The sequence below is a fragment of the Danio aesculapii genome, chromosome 10 (genome assembly GCF_903798145.1).
Source record: "Danio aesculapii chromosome 10, fDanAes4.1, whole genome shotgun sequence".
In the NCBI taxonomy this organism is placed as follows: domain Eukaryota; kingdom Metazoa; phylum Chordata; class Actinopteri; order Cypriniformes; family Danionidae; genus Danio; species Danio aesculapii.
This window is the reverse complement of record NC_079444.1, coordinates 24705835-24726332: the sequence shown is the minus strand read 5'-3', so window position 1 is coordinate 24726332 and position 20498 is coordinate 24705835. Positions and strand designations below refer to the sequence as shown.

The 20498-nt window shown below is 33.9% G+C and overlaps 2 protein-coding genes across 2 annotated transcripts; one reads left to right on the top strand and one right to left on the bottom strand.

Annotated features, from left to right (window-relative positions):
* The first annotated feature begins 498 nt into the window (after positions 1 to 498).
* On the top strand, positions 499 to 6194 carry stoml3b (stomatin (EPB72)-like 3b). The gene is made up of 7 exons (XM_056467293.1): positions 499 to 605; positions 3143 to 3246; positions 3616 to 3688; positions 4143 to 4225; positions 5107 to 5310; positions 5422 to 5556; positions 5699 to 6194. Exons 1-7 carry the CDS (start codon positions 551 to 553, stop codon positions 5885 to 5887), a joined length of 843 nt encoding a protein of 280 aa, XP_056323268.1. The 5' UTR covers positions 499 to 550; the 3' UTR covers positions 5888 to 6194.
* LOC130236563 (solute carrier family 46 member 3) lies at positions 6076 to 18526 on the bottom strand. Its single transcript, XM_056467292.1, has 7 exons — positions 18375 to 18526; positions 17452 to 17652; positions 13757 to 14416; positions 10740 to 10986; positions 10568 to 10651; positions 7991 to 8147; positions 6076 to 6725 (listed from the first exon to the last, which is right to left on the bottom strand). Exons 2-7 carry the CDS (start codon positions 17632 to 17634, stop codon positions 6629 to 6631), a joined length of 1428 nt encoding a protein of 475 aa, XP_056323267.1. The 5' UTR covers positions 17635 to 17652; positions 18375 to 18526; the 3' UTR covers positions 6076 to 6628.
* Between the last annotated feature and the right edge of the window lie 1972 nt (positions 18527 to 20498).

Here is a 20498-nt window from a genome sequence, read left to right as displayed (position 1 = left end):
TTTTATTGGTTTTAATTTATAGTAAAACAATTAAATATATCTATTTTTTCTTTTATTACTTATGCTTGTGTGTATGTGTATTTGTGTAGGTATATTTTGTTTTGTTTTTGCCTTCTCTTTCAGTGCTGTGATAGGAGAGTAATTAAATTGTTAAATTGTAAACGCAAAAACTCAAATATTCAAAAAAAAAACCCCAAAAAACAACAACAACAGCAATAACAACAAGGAATGCTTTAAAGACAGTTGGAAATGTTTACAAAAGCACATTGGCTTGATAGCTAAAAAATAAAGCTTAAAAATAAAAACAGCGGATGCATCTGAGAAATCAACTCATCCAAACTGCTTCATTAACATTGACATCAGCTTGGTATTGATTTTTTTACGCAGTGCATGGAGTCATATGACCATTAGGCTCTGTAAATGATTTTTATAATTGCATTGTACACAAAGACACACCCTTCAGAAAGTGTTATGACAGTACAAATACATCTCTCGGCAACCCATAAAGCCAGCAGTGCCTTCTGCAAAGCCTGCGTAGCAACACAACTACATGGAAATGGAATCTGATATGGAACGAGGACCCCAGAGCAAGCAGAATCTAATTAGTAAGATGACTTTACTCTTTCTCTCTGTTCCTCAACAGTGACTTTAATATGTTGGGAATATAATATAGTAATTATTTTAACTAGAACTACTATAAAAACTTGAGGTTATGCTCTTTAACTATCATCACTGAGATTATTTATGTAATTTGAATGTGTTTGGTTTGCGAAGCAAGTGATTAACCATGTAGTTTGACAAATGAACTTACACAAGGAAAGACAAAGAAAGAAATACAGGCTATATTGTATGAATAAACAAGCTATTGGTGATAGTTTTAATATTTCTAGTGAGATAAAATCAGCATGAACAAACTATAAAGTTAAAGCTGTTGCATGCAAATAGTCTGTTGCAATATAGGGAAGCTAAAGAGGAGAAATGAAAGGGCTATTTAAAACATGACAGCTTGATGTGTAACGGTACAGCAAAGATCTGATTACATATTTTCTTTACGTATACTGAGTTTTGTAATAATACTGTATATTGATGTTGGGTTGGTAAAATGTGCCCTATTTTTAACTACTCATGTTCAACATCAACATTGTGGTTTTGGGATTGATTTCAAGCATCACAGCAGATCATAGAGAACTTGTAAGAGGGTGTTATTTTTTTCATGCTTTTCTGAGAAGACGACATGCTTGGAATGCGATTCACTTTATTGCGCAATAAACATTCACTGAGAGAGTCATTACCATGAATTGAATCACTGAATACTGCATTTGAACTTGATAAGTAAAGTGTGGAAGATCTAAACACACGTGTTAATATTTCTCTTAAATGATTATAACAGACAGGTCGTAAAAGAGGGCCTTTGTACCACTGTCATTCGGTCTTATATATGTGCATGTGTGTAAAAAATTGAAACAATATGCTTAAATGGACGATATTTATTTAAATGTAAATATATAAAAATGTTTTAAAGAAGTTTGATTAAAATTAAACATTTCTTGTTGACAAATGATTTGAACTACACTGTTCCTATTTACTATGACCTTTTATGTGAAGCTGCTTTGACACAATCTACATTGTATAAGCGCTATACAAATAAAGGTGAATTGAATGGAATTGAATTGAAAGATAAAGGCAAAGTATGATTTTTAAATTGACAATTTATTCTTATGTTTGGGCCGCATGAGTTCAAAAGTTTAAATCGAGTTCTTTAATATGTCGTCAATGATGATTGTTAAAATGATTGACAAGATTACATTTTTTTGTTATACAAACTATTGAAAGGGAATGTAAATCATGGTAAAAAAAAAAAAAAAAAAAATATATATATATATATATATATATATATATATATATATATTTTAATTATTATAATTAAATTATATTTATTTGTAAAAAATAATAATAATAAAATCACAATTACAAATATCATAAATTTAAAGCTGTATTTCAATTATTGTATTGTTGCTTTCGCCAGTTGCAAAGTGCTTGGTGTGTGGAAAAATAAACTGCCTTATCCATACCACTAACATAAATGGTTTGTAACTGGGAGGGTCTGGGGACCAGTATTTATCCACCCACTGATAAAGGACAACCCTGAGCTGATTTATGACGAACAGGGTCTCCCTGATGAAATTTATCTGAAAAACTATTGATCCAGTGAGGGACGGGGTGGTTTTGAATGTTTTATTGCAAAGTGCTTCTATTCTGGGTAAAGGGGAAAAGATAAGATGTGCTTTACAGATTGATGAGTGGGAGTAAAATGTATACGTTTTTAGAAAATTAGAATCTCTGCAAACAAAATCAACTAAATAAAATGATAATTTGAAGCTTGACAACTGTTAAAGAGATAGTTCGCACAACAAAGCAAATATGCTATTAGAATACTTGACCTTACGCCGTATAAAACGCAGATGACTTTATTATTTTGGTAGAGATTTTAAGATGAAATTGTAATAAACTGCACAAAATGCAACACTACCAGCACTTTGAGAGACAAAAAACACATACAGGAAAAAATAATTTGTATGATTCCTAACAAGGCATTCTACCTAATTTTTGGGTGAACTATCATTTTAAGGCCCATGTATTACAAAAACAAGAACTATGATATGTATATTAGCAACTCCAGGAACTAACAATATCACTCTAATTATAATAAGCATGCTTGAGTTTTGTAATGCTCGATAGATTAACTAATTGCCTGTCAATGTTTTTTTTATTATTATTCATCAGTGGGAAAAGAAGTTCTGAAAGTATTTAAACAATATTGGAATAATCGTAGCTATTCTCTCATGACTTTTTTGGAACTATACGTTTACTATGTGAACAGGCTTTCATGCTTTAATGCTTTTTTGGTCACCCTAAAACTAAGTGAGACAAGTTGTTGTTTGAGACAGACAGAATGAACAATATTATCCAATTAAAGTGTTAGATTTAAGAGTTTTCAGACAAAAGATTGCATGTGAAGTATCAAATCAAGTGCCACGATGTAAACACTAAATATAACAGTACAATATTCAGTTACACAACTAACCAATTTGACATATTTTTAAATGGCATTCTCTGTTCACACTCTTTTCTATGGTCACAGGTGAAAATGATGGAAGTCTGGGCTGCTGTGGGTGGATCCTTGTTGTTATATCAGCATTTTTCAGCATCTTGGTATTTCCAATCAGCATTTTCATAAGCATAAAGGTATAAGCCACAATAAAATCAACAAAAAACATATAAAAAATATTATACATTAAACTTATTGACACCAGGCTTATTTTACTATCAGTGATATACTTTTATATATTTTAAAAATATTATTATTTACTTTTGATAGCTTTACTTAATTTTCAGTTAATATGACTTTTGTATGTAGTATCAACAGCCCCTTACTTGCTAAACAAGATATGTTTAATGTAAAATTTCTTACCACTATTTGACTATAATTATAAACCTTTCTTGTTTCATTTTGTATTGCTGTTATAGTGTTACATCTCATGCTTGAATATTTTACACTTGCTGGTGTTGAAATGTTTTATAACCCATTTGATGTTTTTCATTGCTCTTTTATAGATTGTGAAAGAGTATGAACGTGCTGTCATATTTAGGCTGGGCCGTATAACAGCCCGTAAAGCCAAAGGACCAGGTAAACAAGAACACTTGAACAAAAAACAAAACAAAAAAATACACTGCCAGATTCTCATAGGTCTTACCTTCAATAAGGCAAAGCTGAACAAACAAATACAGGATTAACACCAGGGGCCTGTTTAAGGAGGTTCAAACAACTCGGGAGTTTAAACTTGAACTCTGAGTTGATTTACAGAGAGATTAAAAACTCAAGAGTTTTCACTTAACCTCCTTTCTGAAACGAGGCCCAGCTTTTGTCAAAATCAATATTTCCAATAAGATCCTTTGGCATGTACTGGGTGCCATTTGTTTACACCCGCTGAGGACATTTTTGTAGCCCTCGGATCTTGAGAATGTGGCCTAACGTTACAATTTTAAACTCCTGTGGGAGTCAGTTTAGGAAAATTATGAATGTGTATAGCACAGATCAAATATTAACAATTAAAACTAAACATGTTACCTGCTGTGTTTAGGAATCTTCTTCGTTATCCCCTGCACGGACTCCTTCATCAAAGTGGATCTAAGAACTGTGTCTTTTGACATCCCTCCCCAAGAGGTAAAATTTAAATAAGCAATAATCAATAAGTTATTATTCATAAACTCACTTATAACAAACTAAGTCGATGGTTACTTAATCTGTTTTGCTTTAGCAACGAGTAGCACGAGGTCAAAACGGAAAATGCTCTAAAAACGTTTCCAGCCATAGTGAATCAGTGTTAGCGAACGAATCGTATTCGTGAACGATCCAATGAATCACTTATCGGAATTATGCTTGATTTCGTCAGTAAATTAAAAGTTATAAACAAGTTTGAGGCTGAATTTGGAATGTTATATACTAGGCTACTCTATTTTTCATATTTATATTAGATGAAGGATAAGGGTGTAGCCTGTGCTATTAAATTTTGTTTCTGTTTAGTTTCCACATAATGAAACGGAAGTGAGGATTTACAAATTATTATTATGCTTCAAAGAACATTTAAAATATCAAGTATGCCTAAACAATAGTGAAAATGCTAATACAAATCAAAAGTCCAAATTGAGGAGCCCAAGTCATTTCTCAAAGTTCAATATTAAAATAAAATAATAAAAATAGCATATATAGGCATTTAATTTAATTAAGACTTGGCTAGATCTGAAATGGCACACTTTCCTTATTTACAAGCTAATAAAAATAGCCTAAAATAGTATGTACAAATTAGGTCCAACTTTACCTCATAAAAGAGTATGCAAAAAATAGGGATTCCTATATGATTTTTGAGTGCAATTAATCCCTTTTTGTTCTTTCCTCAGTAACTCAATGAACCTTTAAGTTAATGATTCTATGACATAATAGAGAGCAACCAAAAAACATTCCTCAGATGCACAGATTGTCAGTCAACTGCTGTATACCTTAATGATCAATATGTTTAGAAGTTAACATTATTTGTTTACCATTAGATCTTGACCAAAGATTCAGTGACAGTCTCAGTGGATGGTGTTGTATACTTCAGAGTAAATGACCCTGTTGCCTCAGTGGCAAATGTCTCCAATGCGGATTACTCCACCCGTCTACTGGCCCAGACCACCCTGAGGAACGTCCTGGGCACCAAGAATCTTGCTGAGGTCCTTTCTGACAGAGAGGGCATCTCCCATAGTATGCAGGTGAGTGTGGAAAATGAAATAATGGCATGCTGAGTTGTGCATGAATGATCTAACTGCAGGTCTGTATTCAAGTACCTGAAGTTTTCTTAATATTTATCCTCCCTGCTGTAGACAACTCTAGATGAGGCCACAGATTCATGGGGTATCAAGGTGGAGCGGGTGGAGATTAAAGATGTTAAACTGCCACAGCAGCTGCAGAGAGCAATGGCAGCTGAGGCGGAGGCAGCCCGTGAGGCCAGAGCAAAGGTCAGTATTATTACATGTTTTATAACTTATTTTAACATAAAAATGACATCTTTCATTTATGTTTTACTTGCCCATACAACATCTATGCGCATTGACTCTATCTTTATGTGATGCCACACACTAATGGTTTGTGATAATGCAGGTCATTGCAGCAGAAGGAGAGATGAACGCGTCCAGGGCTCTAAAAGAGGCGTCTCTGGTGATCGCAGAGTCTCCATCTGCACTTCAGCTCAGATACCTCCAAACCCTCAACACCATCGCAGCCGAAAAGAACTCCACCATTGTCTTCCCTCTGCCTATTGACATCATGAACCACTTCATAAGGAAATAAATGCTAAATATTTCATACATATACTACCCATTTACTTACAACTTTTAATATGTACTTACAAATGTGCCATGTTTTACATATTTTTTTATGTTAAAGGAAACTTTTTACTTATGTATGAAAGGAAAGAGCGTCCTCTTAAGGTTTACAAATGGCTTTATTTAAAAAATACATTACCAATATTATATTTCAGAAATACACTAGTGTGTAACGTAAAAATCCAAATGCAAAATTTCATATCCTCTTGTAAGCATGCATACAATTACATAAAATAAATGATAAATAAAAGTAAAAACATTTTTGTACAAAATATTTTTGGTCTTTTTTCACAAAAAGAATGACAGGGTTTTTAATCTGTTCTTCAGATGACTTTAAAGTAGCATTCATGTACAGTAGGACCCAAAAAGAAACCAAAATTGTCAACACTCGGATCAGAGTTCCTAATTTTAAGATAGTTCACTCAAAAAACAAACAAACAAAATTAATTACTGTTAATTTGCGCACCCTTGGGGCATGGAGATAGACATTTTTTCTTCAGTAACAAAAAAACAGACTTGAATTTGTGGTCCTTGGAGATTTGTTAAATTCAAGACAAGGGTTAAAAGATATATTTTATTCTCAAAGTGCCAGTAGTTCCTTTGAATTGCATTTTGTGAATCACCAATGAACTGTTTTCTAACTTTCCACTAGAGGGCACTGTTGACATGCAAGAAAGTTAGAGGAAATGTTCTCCTGGTGTCCATATTATTGTGGCATCTCCAAGATTTCTGTGTGGTTTTCCATGCTCTCTGTCAGTTTGATGGATTCCTCATACACATCCAGACGGAGACAAAGTATAACACTAAAAGACGAGAATTGCAGTAATAAACATTTTAAATTGCTTTTATTATTAAACAGCTTAATCTTAAACAGCAACTGTGTCTCTTCAGAAGACCGAAATGTTCAGTTCATATGGATTTTAATTTCTCTCTTTATGAACATTTTAAAGAGTCAGCATTTTGGGTAAATAGACATTTTAATAGATGGACAGAATCAGAAATGTTTGAAATTGGAATAAAAATAAATTCCTTTGTCACGTTTTACTGTGGTACTCTTTCAGTAAAACTCAGGAAAGATTTGTTTTCATTCATTAGATCCAATCAATAAAAATGTTGACATTCACATCATTAATTGCTTTTGGCACAGACTGTACGTCTTCAAAGAAATAAGTCACACATCAAAGGGGAGTGTGAAAGTGAACGACAGCGAGGTACTAAACATCACTTTCTGTATGTTATGTATGACATGGCATTACATGACAAGTTCTATGTAAAAATATTTAAAAATTCAGATTTCTACATTTCTCTTCAGACAAAAAGCAGCATATGGAACTAAATTGCTAAAAACCAAAGGATCTGGCTGCTATGTAAGGGATAATGTACATCCAGTTGATTGTTCTCGTAGATTAAAGTACTATAGCACTAGTGTGTTCTAGAAGAATAAAGACTGACTGGATGTCCATTATTCTGCTTATTGCACAGAAATTGAGTAACACTTTACTAGCTCTCAAATAAAACATGCTGGGTGCAGCCTACACTAACCTACTTTTTATTATTCGGTCAATAGATGGTGCCAAACAGTCAAAACAACAAACAGACAGATAAGCATTTATTTATATAAATATACTGTATATTGACTAATGGTAAAGATGATGTGTAGTACACTGCAAAAAATAGCTGTCAAAATTAAGTGTTTATTGACAAAACCTAAAAAAAGTAAATCTGCTTACCCCACAGGCAGATTGCTTTGCATGTTTTATTTAAAAAAAGCTTACTTAATACTCACATTAAAACTTAAAAATAACTTTTTTTGGATATTTGTACTAAAAACAAGGCAAAACCTCTATGTAGGAAAATTATTTTTTGCAGTGCACCCGGCTAAACCTGTGTTATAAGTTTAAGCAATTTTTATCTAGGGATAATATACCTTGGAATATTAGAATTAATTATTCCTGAAAGCTGTCTAATACAATAATAATAATAATATAACAGTAATATACAATATAAAACATGTTTTCACAATGATGATGGTTCCAGTTTAGGAAAAATACAGATGTGGGATACTCACCATATGAGGGCAGATGGAATAACAGTGAGTCCTGCAGCCAGCAAGAAACTAAACCCAGAAAACCAGGAGAGTGTAGCTGCGTAGATACTATTGAATACCGTAAATGAAATTCCAACACTCAACATCTCCATAAAGGCTACGCACGCAAACATGGCACCTGTACACAAACACACAGCCACAAGAAACAACCATACACAGCCATCAATAATTCAGTTCACACTTTGGGAATTGGGAATGCTGCACTTTTTTTGAAATGGCTCACTTTGTGTGTTAGGGCAGTGTTTCCCAACCCTGTTCTTGGAGGCACAACAACGGTACATATTTTGGATGTCTCCCTTTTCTGACCCATTCATTTCAGGTTTCGGAGTCTCTTCTTATGTTCCAATGAGTTAATTTAGGTGTGTTTAATTAGGAAGAGGTTGAAAATGTGTACTGTTGGTGTGCCTTCAGGAACAGGGTTGGGAAGCACTAGGAAAAGACGTGCAAAATAATGAAAAATAAATAAAATACTAAATGAATAAATATATTCAAATAACACTGCTGACAAAAACAGCTATTTTCATGTCCCTGTCAAGTTCTGGCTTTTTAATGACGATTTTATTTTTGTCTAATGTAAAGAAAACAAATGTTTATTTTCTCATATTTTATCAGTTTGTTTCTGTAGATTTTATATACAATGCACATTTTTAAAGGTCACTCTCTAAAAATTATTTTTTCCTCTTGCACCATTGTTCTTAATATCTGTCTTTAGAGTTATGAGCAATATCACAGAAGTAGCAGTGCGATATGGCTTTAAATCGGCACTGGTGGGAGGCGTGCGTTGGCATATACAGCCATATTGCACTGCTATGAGCGTTTATACAACAGTTCGGCAGCATAATCACAAATCAAACACAGAGAGTCTCAAAAACACTTTTGGTATGAGGAACTACTTTCTTCCTTCATTGATTCACATCTGAAGTTGACCGTCAGAACAGCAGAAACCGTTGCTACTTCACAAAGGTCATTTTAGACCTAGTATTTAAATGATTCTCTAGCGTAATATCTAAAGTGATGACAAAACAGGTGATTTTGCTCACATTTTAAGATTATAAGATTGATCGGCATGAAATGACATCAGTCTAGAGCAGGCATGGGCAAACTCAATCCTCGAGGGCCGGTGTCCCTGCAGAGTTTTGCTCCAACACTAATCAAACACACCTGAACACCCTAATTAGTCTCTTCAAGATCACTAGAAAGCTACAAGCAGGTGTGTTTGATTAGGGTTGGTGCAAAACTATGCAGGGACACCGGCCCTCCAGGATCGAGTTTGCCCATCCCTGGTCTAGAGACATTTCCCAGTATTTCTCTGTTGCAATCAGGATACCACAATAATTAACCCTGAAAAAGCCAATGCAACGCAAACACTACCAGATTACTGTTGTGTTTGCGATAAGAAAAAAACGTTAAACACATGCAGGCATTTCTTCTTTCTTTCTTTTACTGAACTAGTCTGCAGCAACGAAAACAAAAGACTCATTAGAAACAAACAGATGGCCAACCAAAAAGTAGCTCAGAGTTATACAAAGAGTGGCCAACACAAAATACATCCATTCCTGATACGTGAGTCCCATCTCACGCTCAATACACTACAATTACAATGGTATAAATACAGCACTACAACATACAAAAGAGAGAGATTGACTTTGAATGTCAATTATCAGTTTAATAATGATTTGATCAGCTGTAGTTAGAAATTATGCTGAGTTTTTATCCTCTAAGGGCTTATTATGCGATCTCTGTCGCAGTCTTGTGGATGTCGCTGTATCTACGAAATTATAAATATTTTAAATAGGCATCTCCTTATAAATAAACTGCATAGATGCAATCTAAACAACTACATTCTCGCCTAAAAAGTCTCAAAAGTACATTCAGTTGTCCAACAGCTGCAATATTTGCCAGATGTGAGTTTACTTATCTGCTGTCACTCTATGTGGGCGGAGTAATACACAAGGTTGAGGAGGCTGTACGAGTGCTTGTATTACAGGAATATTGCACAGCTATCAAGCCAATCAGATTCGAGAACCAGACAGAACTGTTGTATGAATGTTCGTACATAGTTTGCCTGATTATATACTAAATTATATTCTACAAAACAAATGTGAAAACATATTTTATTTAGGGTTTTTACATTTTGATAAAAAGAGCTACCCATACACCCCTCTGTGAAAAAAACTAATTATATTATGTCAAAGAAAATGAAAATATCTTTGCACCTGACCTCATTCAATATTCAGATTTTTGTGTTAGAACTGTGTGAAAAATAGGGCCAATATAATTAAACACCACCTCATTTGAATATTTTAGAATATGCAAATATTTAGCAAATATTCTGAAATATTGTAACACCAATTAATACAATATTGTAATACAACTTTTTTATTACAAAACTTATAATACAAAAAATATCTGCAATTTTTCATGCAATCAATCATTTGTGGTCATATGGTGATATTAATAATATTTTTATTAAACCATAATCACCTGCAGTGTGTTGCCTTAAAAACCAACTCTATTATATTCCATTGGGATTCTTACCTTGCTCGGATCCAGACACTATTTTGGACATCATGGACCGTAAGACAGGAGTGGGCATGATGGACAGCAGCAATGGCAACCGCACTGCAATGAATAAAACATTTACTATTGTTTCACCTGAAAATAGTCCATCCATCCATACATCCATTAGGACCGCCAAACTTGGTCTTACCCAGGAACATAAGCAGGGTGGTCTTTGCGAAGGCAGCCATGATGAGGCCGGCTGCCACAGACATCAGGCCCAGCAGGATGATGTAGGCGTCAGGCAGACATCGGGACAGCAGCGCCACTCCAGCAAAACTCACCAGATAGATGGCAGTGGAAAGAGCCGAGCCGTAACCCACAAACACCTCACTCCAGCAGAGAGGAGTGTTCAGCTCATACAAGATGAAGATTGACCAGCCACCCTGCAGGGCTAACTGGGAGAGGAAAAATACTTAAATTATTAAATATATTGTCTAAGTAATAATAATAAAAAAGAGTAATTGTGACTTTCAGACTTTTTTTCTTAGAAAGCTCAGAATATCTAAGAATTGTAAAATACGGTAACACTTTATTTTAAGGCGTTCATCACACACGTTCCATGTACTTACCATAGTAATTACAAATAATTATGCACAATTACATATATCTAACCCCAAACCCAACCCACATTCTAACCCTAATCATATATGTACATGTAATTAATAAATATTACTCAGTAGTTACATAAATAGTTACACTGTAACAGGGACACCTTAAAATAAAGTGTAACCGAAGATATTAACATTAAATTGCGATTAATAAAGTTGGAATTAGGGCTGGGAAATTAATCCAAGAGTTATTGAAATTGACATTTAGAACCTATAATCGATTATTTTTTCCAGGTCAATTATTTCAAATACTTTCCTTACCATGTGTGGAGTCACGTGACCCTGCTCTGTTTAGGCTGATTACTACTTATTATATTATGTTTTATAATCATTATATTTTTCTGATATTATACTTCTGCCAAGCGCACACTTTTGGTCCGGCACAGCATTCACATGCCTGCGCACCTGTCAAAAATATGTAACTACACGTCACAACGACATGTGTCAAGTGATGAGGGTGGGTGGCACGGAGAGTTGCGTTTTAGGCAATGTGTGTTTTAATTTAGTCTTTTTGTTGTTGATGTCTAATAAATAATCATAAATAATAGATAGTGTGTGCTTACTTCAATCTCTCACTTGTAATATGTGAGGGCAAAAATATAAAATAAATAAATAAAATAATCGTTCGGCGATGCAGTGGCGCAGTAGGTAGTGCTGTCGCCTCACAGCAAGAAGGTCGCTGGTTCGAGCCTCGGCTAGATCAGTTGGCGTTTCTGTGTGGAGTTTGCATGATCTCCCTGCATTCGCGTGGGTTTCCTCCGGGTGCTCCAATTTCCCCCACAGTCCAAAGACATGCGGTACAGGTGAATTGGGTAGGCTAAATTGTCCGTAGTGTATGAGTGTGTGAATAAGTGTGTATGTGTTTCCCAGTGATGGGTTGCGGCTGGAAGGGCATCCGCTGCATAAAACAAATGCTGGCTAAGTTAGTGGTTCATTCCAGTGTGGCGACCCCAGATTAATAAAGGGACTAAGCCGAAAAGAAAATGAATGAATGAGTGAAAATAAACGTTCATTAATTGTAATCGAGTTAAAAGGTTCAATTAATCAAGATTTTGATTTTAGGCCAAATCTTCCAGCCCTAGTTGGAATTCTGTAAAAAACAAAAACAACAAAAAACTGAAGTGCGAAATGTAAACTGTTAGATGTAAACTTGGCAAATGCAAGAGAAAATTAACAATTCTGCTCACAGTTCTTGCTTTTTTCCAATTAAAATTGGAGGTTTATATCACAATGACTTTTTTTATTTCCATCTGTCGGATTCTATAAAATGTCCTAAATGCCTCCCTGACATAAATTACAAGCTTTTTACTGATGCCTTGTCACAGCTGAAATGCTGACTGAGAAATTATATGATTTCAGTATTATGTTGTGTCTTTATACATTCATACATACAAAGTATGTACACTACCGGTCAAAGATTGGGGTCAGTTTTTTTATTATTTATTTTTTATTTAATAATTTAAAGTAAATTATTCTGTTCTTTAAGGCAGCATTTGTCAAATGTAAAAAAAAAAAATACGTTAAATTGTTAAATATTTATTCATTAAATATTTATTTATTACTTTTTGCATGTAGTTTCAAATTAAATTATTACTCCAGTCCATATTGCCTTTATTACTATTTACATTAATAATAATAATAATAATCATAATGATAATAATTAATATTAGAGTGGTTTCTGAAGGATAATCTGTCTGAAGAGTAATAAAGCTGAAAATTCATCTTTAAAATCACAGAAATACATTATTAAATGAAATTATAAACTACATTTGAACAGTTATTTTATAGTGCAATAACATTTCACAATTGTACAATTTGTTCTGTAGTTTTGATGAAATATATGCAGCCTTGGTTAGCAGAATAAGCTTATTTTAAAACATTTAAAAATCCTACTGACCCCAAACTTTTGACCGGTAGTGTGTGTTTATTTGTAATTTTTATTTTGTATTGTGCCCAATAAAGAACAAGCTATTACCTCAGGAAAGCATTAAATTCAGAGCAGAACACCTTGCTAAATAAATGTATAATATTACATATTCATAATATGTTGGACTTGTGAGTGATGCCTCGTTTTATTGAATAGGTTATGCCAGTCAGCCACTGCTTTAATATTTATAGTTCAACAGCAACCTAAAGTATAAACATAATTGTATAGTAAATATTTAATGTCCATGTTTGTCTGCATCCATTATTTTCTCGATACTGAATGCATCGAAATGAAAAATGGCAAAAAATAGATTAATTTAAATAAGATAAAATTAAGATTATTTGGTTATTACTAAGATTAAGATGATGAAATTATCCTTAAGATAATTAATTAGGATTATTTGAAAATAAAATGATTAACTTGAAAGGAAAGTGCAAAATAAAAGAAAACACCAGCAACAATGACTGATGCTGAAGCATGCTTTTCTTCCACATTTGAATTTACAACTTTTTTTATAAAGATTTTTTTTTATCAGTCCATGTCTTACTTCACCCTGGTAAATCTGGTCATCCCACTAATGTCCCTCTGGCTACTGAAACTTGCTAATAAAATGAGAATTGTCATAATTACCTTGAAAAAGGCAAACGCAGCCAGCATAAGAAACAGCACTACGTTCCTTCTCCGTTTGGAGGCTGCAAACAGCAAATAGACACCCTGCAGTCGAGTGGTAAGAGCCTGAGTCTGCCGCAGTCGAGGGGTTTCAGAAGCTGAAGGGCTTGATGTAGAAACAGCAGAATTCGGAAGAACCAAGGACTCCTTCAGGACCACCAACACATACAGCAGGTTTATCAAATGCAGAAAGAAGGCGGTGAGGAAAGGCCAGGTGAACCCAGCCGCTTCAATGAAAAATCCAGTGCAGAGAGAAGCTAAGCCAGTCAAAACACCTAAAATCATGTCCAGCCGAGCCATTCGGACTGTCTTCTGACCTTCTGGATCTTCCCCACAGAGGTCAGCGACATATGCAAAACATCCGCCGATCAAAGTGGGAGGTCCGCCCATCAGGCCTGACATGAAGGAGGAGGCGAGCAGGTATTTGAGGCTAAAGGAGAATCTACTGACCAAGACGTAGCTCAGGACGTGCAGAGCGTCGCCCACCAGAGGAGGAACAATGGCAACTTTACGGCCACAGTAATCACTGTATGAAACCAGGAGTAATGCGGATATGAGACTGGGAACGAGGAAGCAAAGTTCACTCTGGAGGAGGAATAGAGACGTCTCCTTCTGGACTGCCTGAGGGAGAAAAGACAAAACAGTTCCAGTTTAAATGTGAACGTCACATAAAACAAAACATGTTCACTAACCTAATAATGGCACCCTTGGGAAATATGAGCAAAGAAAGGGAAACATTTCTTTACGGTTTCACCTTTTGATCTTTTGCTCAAAATGTTAAAGGTGACATCGGATGCTCATTTGACACATGTTAATTTTGGTTAAGCTTCTCAATGGTGGTGCAAATAAACACCCTTTTTACTCTGTCAAAACCAACTCATATAAAGAGTTTTTGCTCACCCTGCTTTCCTCTGAGCCTAGATCATGAATGGCTGATAACTGAATGCATGATTATAATTTATCATTGACATTGCAGCCTGCCATTATCAATGTAAAATATATTTAAAAAAACATCTAGACATATGCATGTTTTCTTTGCAACATTTCTAAGCTGGCAGAAACCTAAATACATATTAAAAAAATCTATAAAAGAGAATATTTCAATGTAACCTTTAACAACAACAACAACAACAACAACAGATTTAAAAAAAGAAATAAAAAGATGATTAAATTTGTTTTTGGATGGGAGTAGAATTTTTGAAGCCCTACCAAACAATTTGTGGTGTTCTAGGTCAGTGTTTCCCAACCTTGTTTCTGAAGGCACACCAACAGTACATATTTTGGATGTCTCCCTTATCTGGCCCATTCATTTCAGGTTTTAAAGTCTCTACTAATGTTCTGATGAGTTGAATCAGGTGTGTTTGATTAGGAAGAGGTTGAAAATGTGTACTGTTGGTGTGCCTTCAGGAACAGGGTTGGGAAACACTGATCTAGGTGATGGTGAATTGTTATTTTGGAAACTTTCTGATCCCAACACCCAACTAAATTTTGCAATTCTCCAGCTGTGATACTTGGAAACATTTTGGACCCTTTATTTGAACAGTTGGCAGGGATTTTTCAGGCTGAATCATAACAGCCTCCAGCTGACTGGAATTTCTTTATTATCATCCTAGTGATGAAAAAGGAAATTTTCTGTGTTTTTGCTATTTGCTATATATTACATCTCATTTTGTGAAGCTCAACCTCCTTTTGCTGCAAATTACAGCATGTTCTTCAGTCTTTCCCATTGCTATAAAGAGAGTTTGGCCTTTGTGTTTCCTCACATTTACATGTCTGTGAAAAAGAAGGTTATGATTGAACCATTTCCTGTATCCCAAGTGAATTATAAAAATATATTATCATGAATATACTTCAGGGTGACGCGGTGACGCGGTGGGTAGCGCTGTTGCCTCACAGCAAGAAGGTCGCTGTGTGGAGTTCGCATGTTCTTCCTGTGTTCGTGTGGGCTTCCTCCGGGTGCTCCGGTTTCCCCCACAAGTCCAAAGACATGTGGTACAGGTGAATTGGGTAAGCTAAAATTGTATATAGTGTATGTGAGTGAATGAGTGCAGCAGGAAGGGCATCCGCTGCGTAAAACATATGCTGGATAAGTTGACGGTTCATTCTGCTGTGGCGACCCCAGATTAATAAAGGGACTAAGCTGAAAAGATGTTGAATGAATGAATGAATATACTTCAAAATTCTTTGCTGATGAATTCATAGGCGCGCCAGTAATAGTGCCAGTAATATATTTAACAAAGATGTTTGTTTTTTGATAAAACTGTTTATTCACAAGAAGAGCACAGTTTTATTATTAACAGTTTGAGCAAAAGGTTAAACATTAAAGATATTTGTAAAGCCTTCTCATATTTCCCATGGGTGCCAATATTAGTGTAGGGAACTTTATATATTTTTAAATTCTATTTTGTTATGGTTGTAAAGCTTTGTTGAAAACAGGACAATTAAAATGCATCAAATGACAAGTAGATGCATAATTAGCACTTTTCTTACGTACAGTACAAGGACTACAAACAGAAACATGAGACATGAGATCAGCTTTACTAATACAGTATAACCGGTTCTTTAGAAACTACTTTAATGAGATATGAACATCAAGGTAAACTTTACAGACTACAAAGCAAACAGTCTGGTCCGTGAATGTAACAATAAAAACTAAATTAATTAAAACTTTATTCTAATTTAGTTTCTACTCCTTCATAAGTCATTTGGGCAATAAATATATATATTTTTTTAATATATTAATAAATATATATTTTTTTTAAGTAATTGTTCATTTTTCCTTTTTTTAATAGTCTTTTCTTTATTATTATTTATTTATTTTTATAACATTTGAAGATGATATTTTAGACTTTTTTGGTGTATTTTCTATATACTCTGTATTTTTATATATAGTTTTAAGTAATTTTGTCATTTGCTTGTGTAATAGTTATGGATCACTTATTTTTTTTTTGGAAATATAACTGTTTAGGTTTAATTAATTTAATTTTAATTTCAGCTTTATTTCAGTTGACCACACTCTTAATTTAATGGACATAACTGTCTAATAAATTGTTCAAATGCACCAAAAATTATTGGCTATATTGATTTAGAAATGGATAAAATTATTTATTTTTAAAAGAAGTGTACTCAATTATGCTGAGCACTATATACTGTATAATGATAAGTTGATCATTTTTAAGTTTATTTATATAATTTACTATTCTGCTTTGCCTCTACCTGTGTCTTTATTGACAGTACCTTTTTGTGCTACACAAAACAACACTTTAGATAAAGCAAAATATAATATTCACAAGTGATGTGTAAAAAGCCTTATTAGGGATTAAATTTCAATTCAGTTCAAGTTTATTTCTATAGCAATTTTTACAATTATTATCGTTTCAAAGCAGCTTTACAAAAGGTAGACAGTTACAAAGTTATATTTACAATCAAATATAAGTTATTACATATAAACATGGTTAACATTCAGTTTTATAGCATATGGGTGATGTCTATGTATACATGTTAAATGAAGTGTATTTGTGTATTAAGTGTATGTGTTGTCCTCGAAGTTCTCGATGGTTGGCTTAATCTCTTTGTATGTGAATTTAAACTCAGTGTGAACTTTGAATGATACTTTATGAACGCCCATAAGTGAAGAGGCGGTTGTGAGCTCTCACCTGGTGTAAGGTGATGTAGCTGTGGTTGCTGGAGCAGTGAGAGAGACTCTCAGAAGTATAGATGAAGCCACTCAATTCAAACCACAGCCGACGGTATACATATTGCTGCAGCAGAGGGTAGAACATAAACATGGCAAATGCATACAGGCCAACCGCTGGTTCAATCAGAGACACACGAGCCATCCCACTTCCTGATCTACACTGGGAGAAGAAAAACAAACAAACACAGATGATTGAAAGGTCATAAAACTGTTACCAAACTCCTGACTGTAAGCACATAGTTCAGTTACCTGCTGTGAATATATATTTAAAGTCTCTTTGTTAAGGTGAGACTGATTTAGTTTTTGTAGAGACACACTTAGACACTAAATATGAATAATAAAAAAAAAAAACATTTGTGTAACCTGTAGTGAAACAATAAAAGTATAAAAGTAACAGATTATTATCCAGTACTTGAAACATGTAAATGTTTATTTATATACATAAATTCTATAAAATCTACAAATATAATGGTTTTACTTATATATGCTTGAAATATTATGAAATATTTCTGGTTATTTGAAAATAATAAATAGGCAAAATGCAGTCACTTAAAATAATAGGACTTGCATTTTTATATTAATGAAATGCTTTAAATTTAGATTGTGCTGTAAAACACATTTTAATAATTCTTAAAGAATTCCATAAATAAAATACAGGTGCATAGTAGGCCTTAAGTGTGAGAGATTATTAAAGATCCCAAATACAACAGTAACCATTTATTGTAAACACTTCTTAAAAAGTGAAAATAAAATAAATTTTAAATTCATAGCAAAGATTGAAATATAAAAAAACATTGTGCTTGTCAATAAATATACAAAAACATTAGTGCCTGATTAGCTAAAATATAAGTGGATGGAACATGTACAATAATAAACTCTTACCTGTAAGTTAAGGTGTAACGTTAAGAATTAATTCCATTCTTAAACCATGCTTGCCTTCAAATGCACTCGGAACGTCAGAGTACACAGTGAACATAAAGATCAGACGATGAGATGTTCATGTTGTCTTCTAGAACTCGTTTGGGACAGTAGATCCTGTAAGAGAAACACTTCCCCTTCTTACGTATGTTTGTCAAGACTACAAATCCTCAAAGGGCCACATACACACACCCTCTGAACACTAACCTGTGTTTGTGTAGCAGAAACGAGGAAGCAGTGCAAACAGTTGAGAAGGAGACATTTAAAATACGGACAGGTGATGTATAAAATGCATTTTGGACGTTTCAGTAGGCCAATAAACGTCATTATGAGGTCATCAATTTTTATGAATGACCTGCTTTTTTACACTGTTGATGACACTGCTCCGTTTGTTGTCAAGGATGCCAAAAAGAAGAGTTTTAAAAGATCTGCTTGAGCGACAGCGATTCTGCATAACTGGCCAATCAGATCAAAGAAGGCGGGGCTTTAAATCTGGCAGAAACAAAACTTGATTAATTTTTAACGGCGGGAAGACGGCGTTTCAGTTTTAACGGTCGACAGTATGAGGTAAGATTCAATCTGTGAATATGTTATTTGTTTAATATTAAATAAATGTTTTCATCACAGAAAAATTTACAACGACACAGATATGTCCTGTGCGTGTATTGGACGTTTTTGTCAAACTCTGCTACTTTCAATCGAAGATACTGAATGACATTTAATGTCATTATAATGAATATATTCATTAGCTGAATGCCAAAGGTTTTGTGTTTTCACCATAACTCTTATTTGTATTTTTAAACACAAATATTAGTTAAAAATAGTTTAAATCAATTACTTAATTTTCTTTGTTCTTTCTTGAATACATTTAAATCTACTCCTTTCATAATTCCTTTAAAACAGTGCAACTGCCAAAATTAAAATGTCTCCCAAATGTTAAAATGAGTGACCCAACTGCCTTCAATTCTATTACAGTCAAATTTCATATGACACACAGGGGAGAGCGGGGACCAAAGTAACATTTTTCATAAAAACCTAATTTTAAAAGATAATGTTTTATCACAAATATATTTTTGCTGTGGTAACTAACTCACAACAGTGGTCTATCAATATCAGGTGTTATTTTGTATCAACAAAGATTGTGCATTGTTACTTTTGACCCAATAGGCAGGGACGAAGGTAAAACATGAGTGAGTCAAAAATAACACAATATTTGCTTGATTTACTGGCTTAATCTCGTTTATTTTAACTCTATCTGACTATGACCGTGTTAATGTTAACAGCAAACATATTTTGTCCTTTGTTCTTGTAAAAAAATAAAATTAAAAATTAAACCGTATTTTAATTTTAAATTTCACTTCTATCAAATGTTTCAAAAGCAATCCACCAATGCAAAATGTTAACATTTTCTATAATTTTTAAATATTTTTTATTATCATTGTCAACATGCATTAAACTTATAAAACAGTCAAAACACTGAAAACAAATGTTAAAGTGAAAAGTAAGGTATGGCTATTAGCAGTGGGACATAAATAACAGTCCTACTTTTGTCCCCACAGAAACTCTTGCCGCTTAAACCTGGTTTACTTTTAAACTGAAAAACTCAGAGATTTCAAACTCAAGGATGTTTTATTGCACTAAATAATCTGATTGATCGTTAGTGTGACACATGAAAAGAGAAACACAACTTGTAATAAGGAAAAAAGAACCATGACAATAATTTACTATTTGCACTTAAATACATAAATTTGGAGCTAACTGCGGGACACTGTCCCGAAATCACATGATATTTGGCAGCTCCAAAGGTTGCATGCAGAATATGCTGTTATAGCTTGGAAATCAAATGTTGTCAGGGCTTTGAGAAAATTTCTTTGTTACTTTCGTCCAACGCTACTTTCGTTCCCACTTTTCCCTACATTTTAAGCTAGTAATTCGAAAAAATAAGTGAAATTAGTTTTGATCTGACTCAGATCTGTTCTACATTCTGATACATTCACAAACAAACAAGCATTTTATTTCTTTTGAAAGAATTTAATATTCATTCCCTGCCCCCCCATGAATACAAATGAGTTACATATAAATTCTTTC

Coding starts and splice junctions, on each gene's coding strand:
- LOC130236563 (XM_056467292.1), bottom strand. CDS start 17,634: ATGGCTCGTGTGTCTCTGATTGAACCAGCGGTTGGCCTGTATGCATTT. Junction 14,417..17,451: donor GCTACATCACCTTACACCAG/GTGAGAGCTCAC, acceptor TTTCTCCCTCAG/GCAGTCCAGAAGGAGACGTC. Junction 10,652..10,739: donor CACCCTGCTTATGTTCCTGG/GTAAGACCAAGT, acceptor TATTCATTGCAG/TGCGGTTGCCATTGCTGCTG.
- stoml3b (XM_056467293.1), top strand. CDS start 551: ATGGAAATGGAATCTGATATGGAACGAGGACCCCAGAGCAAGCAGAAT. Junction 3,247..3,615: donor GCATTTTCATAAGCATAAAG/GTATAAGCCACA, acceptor GCTCTTTTATAG/ATTGTGAAAGAGTATGAACG. Junction 5,311..5,421: donor GCATCTCCCATAGTATGCAG/GTGAGTGTGGAA, acceptor TCCCTGCTGTAG/ACAACTCTAGATGAGGCCAC.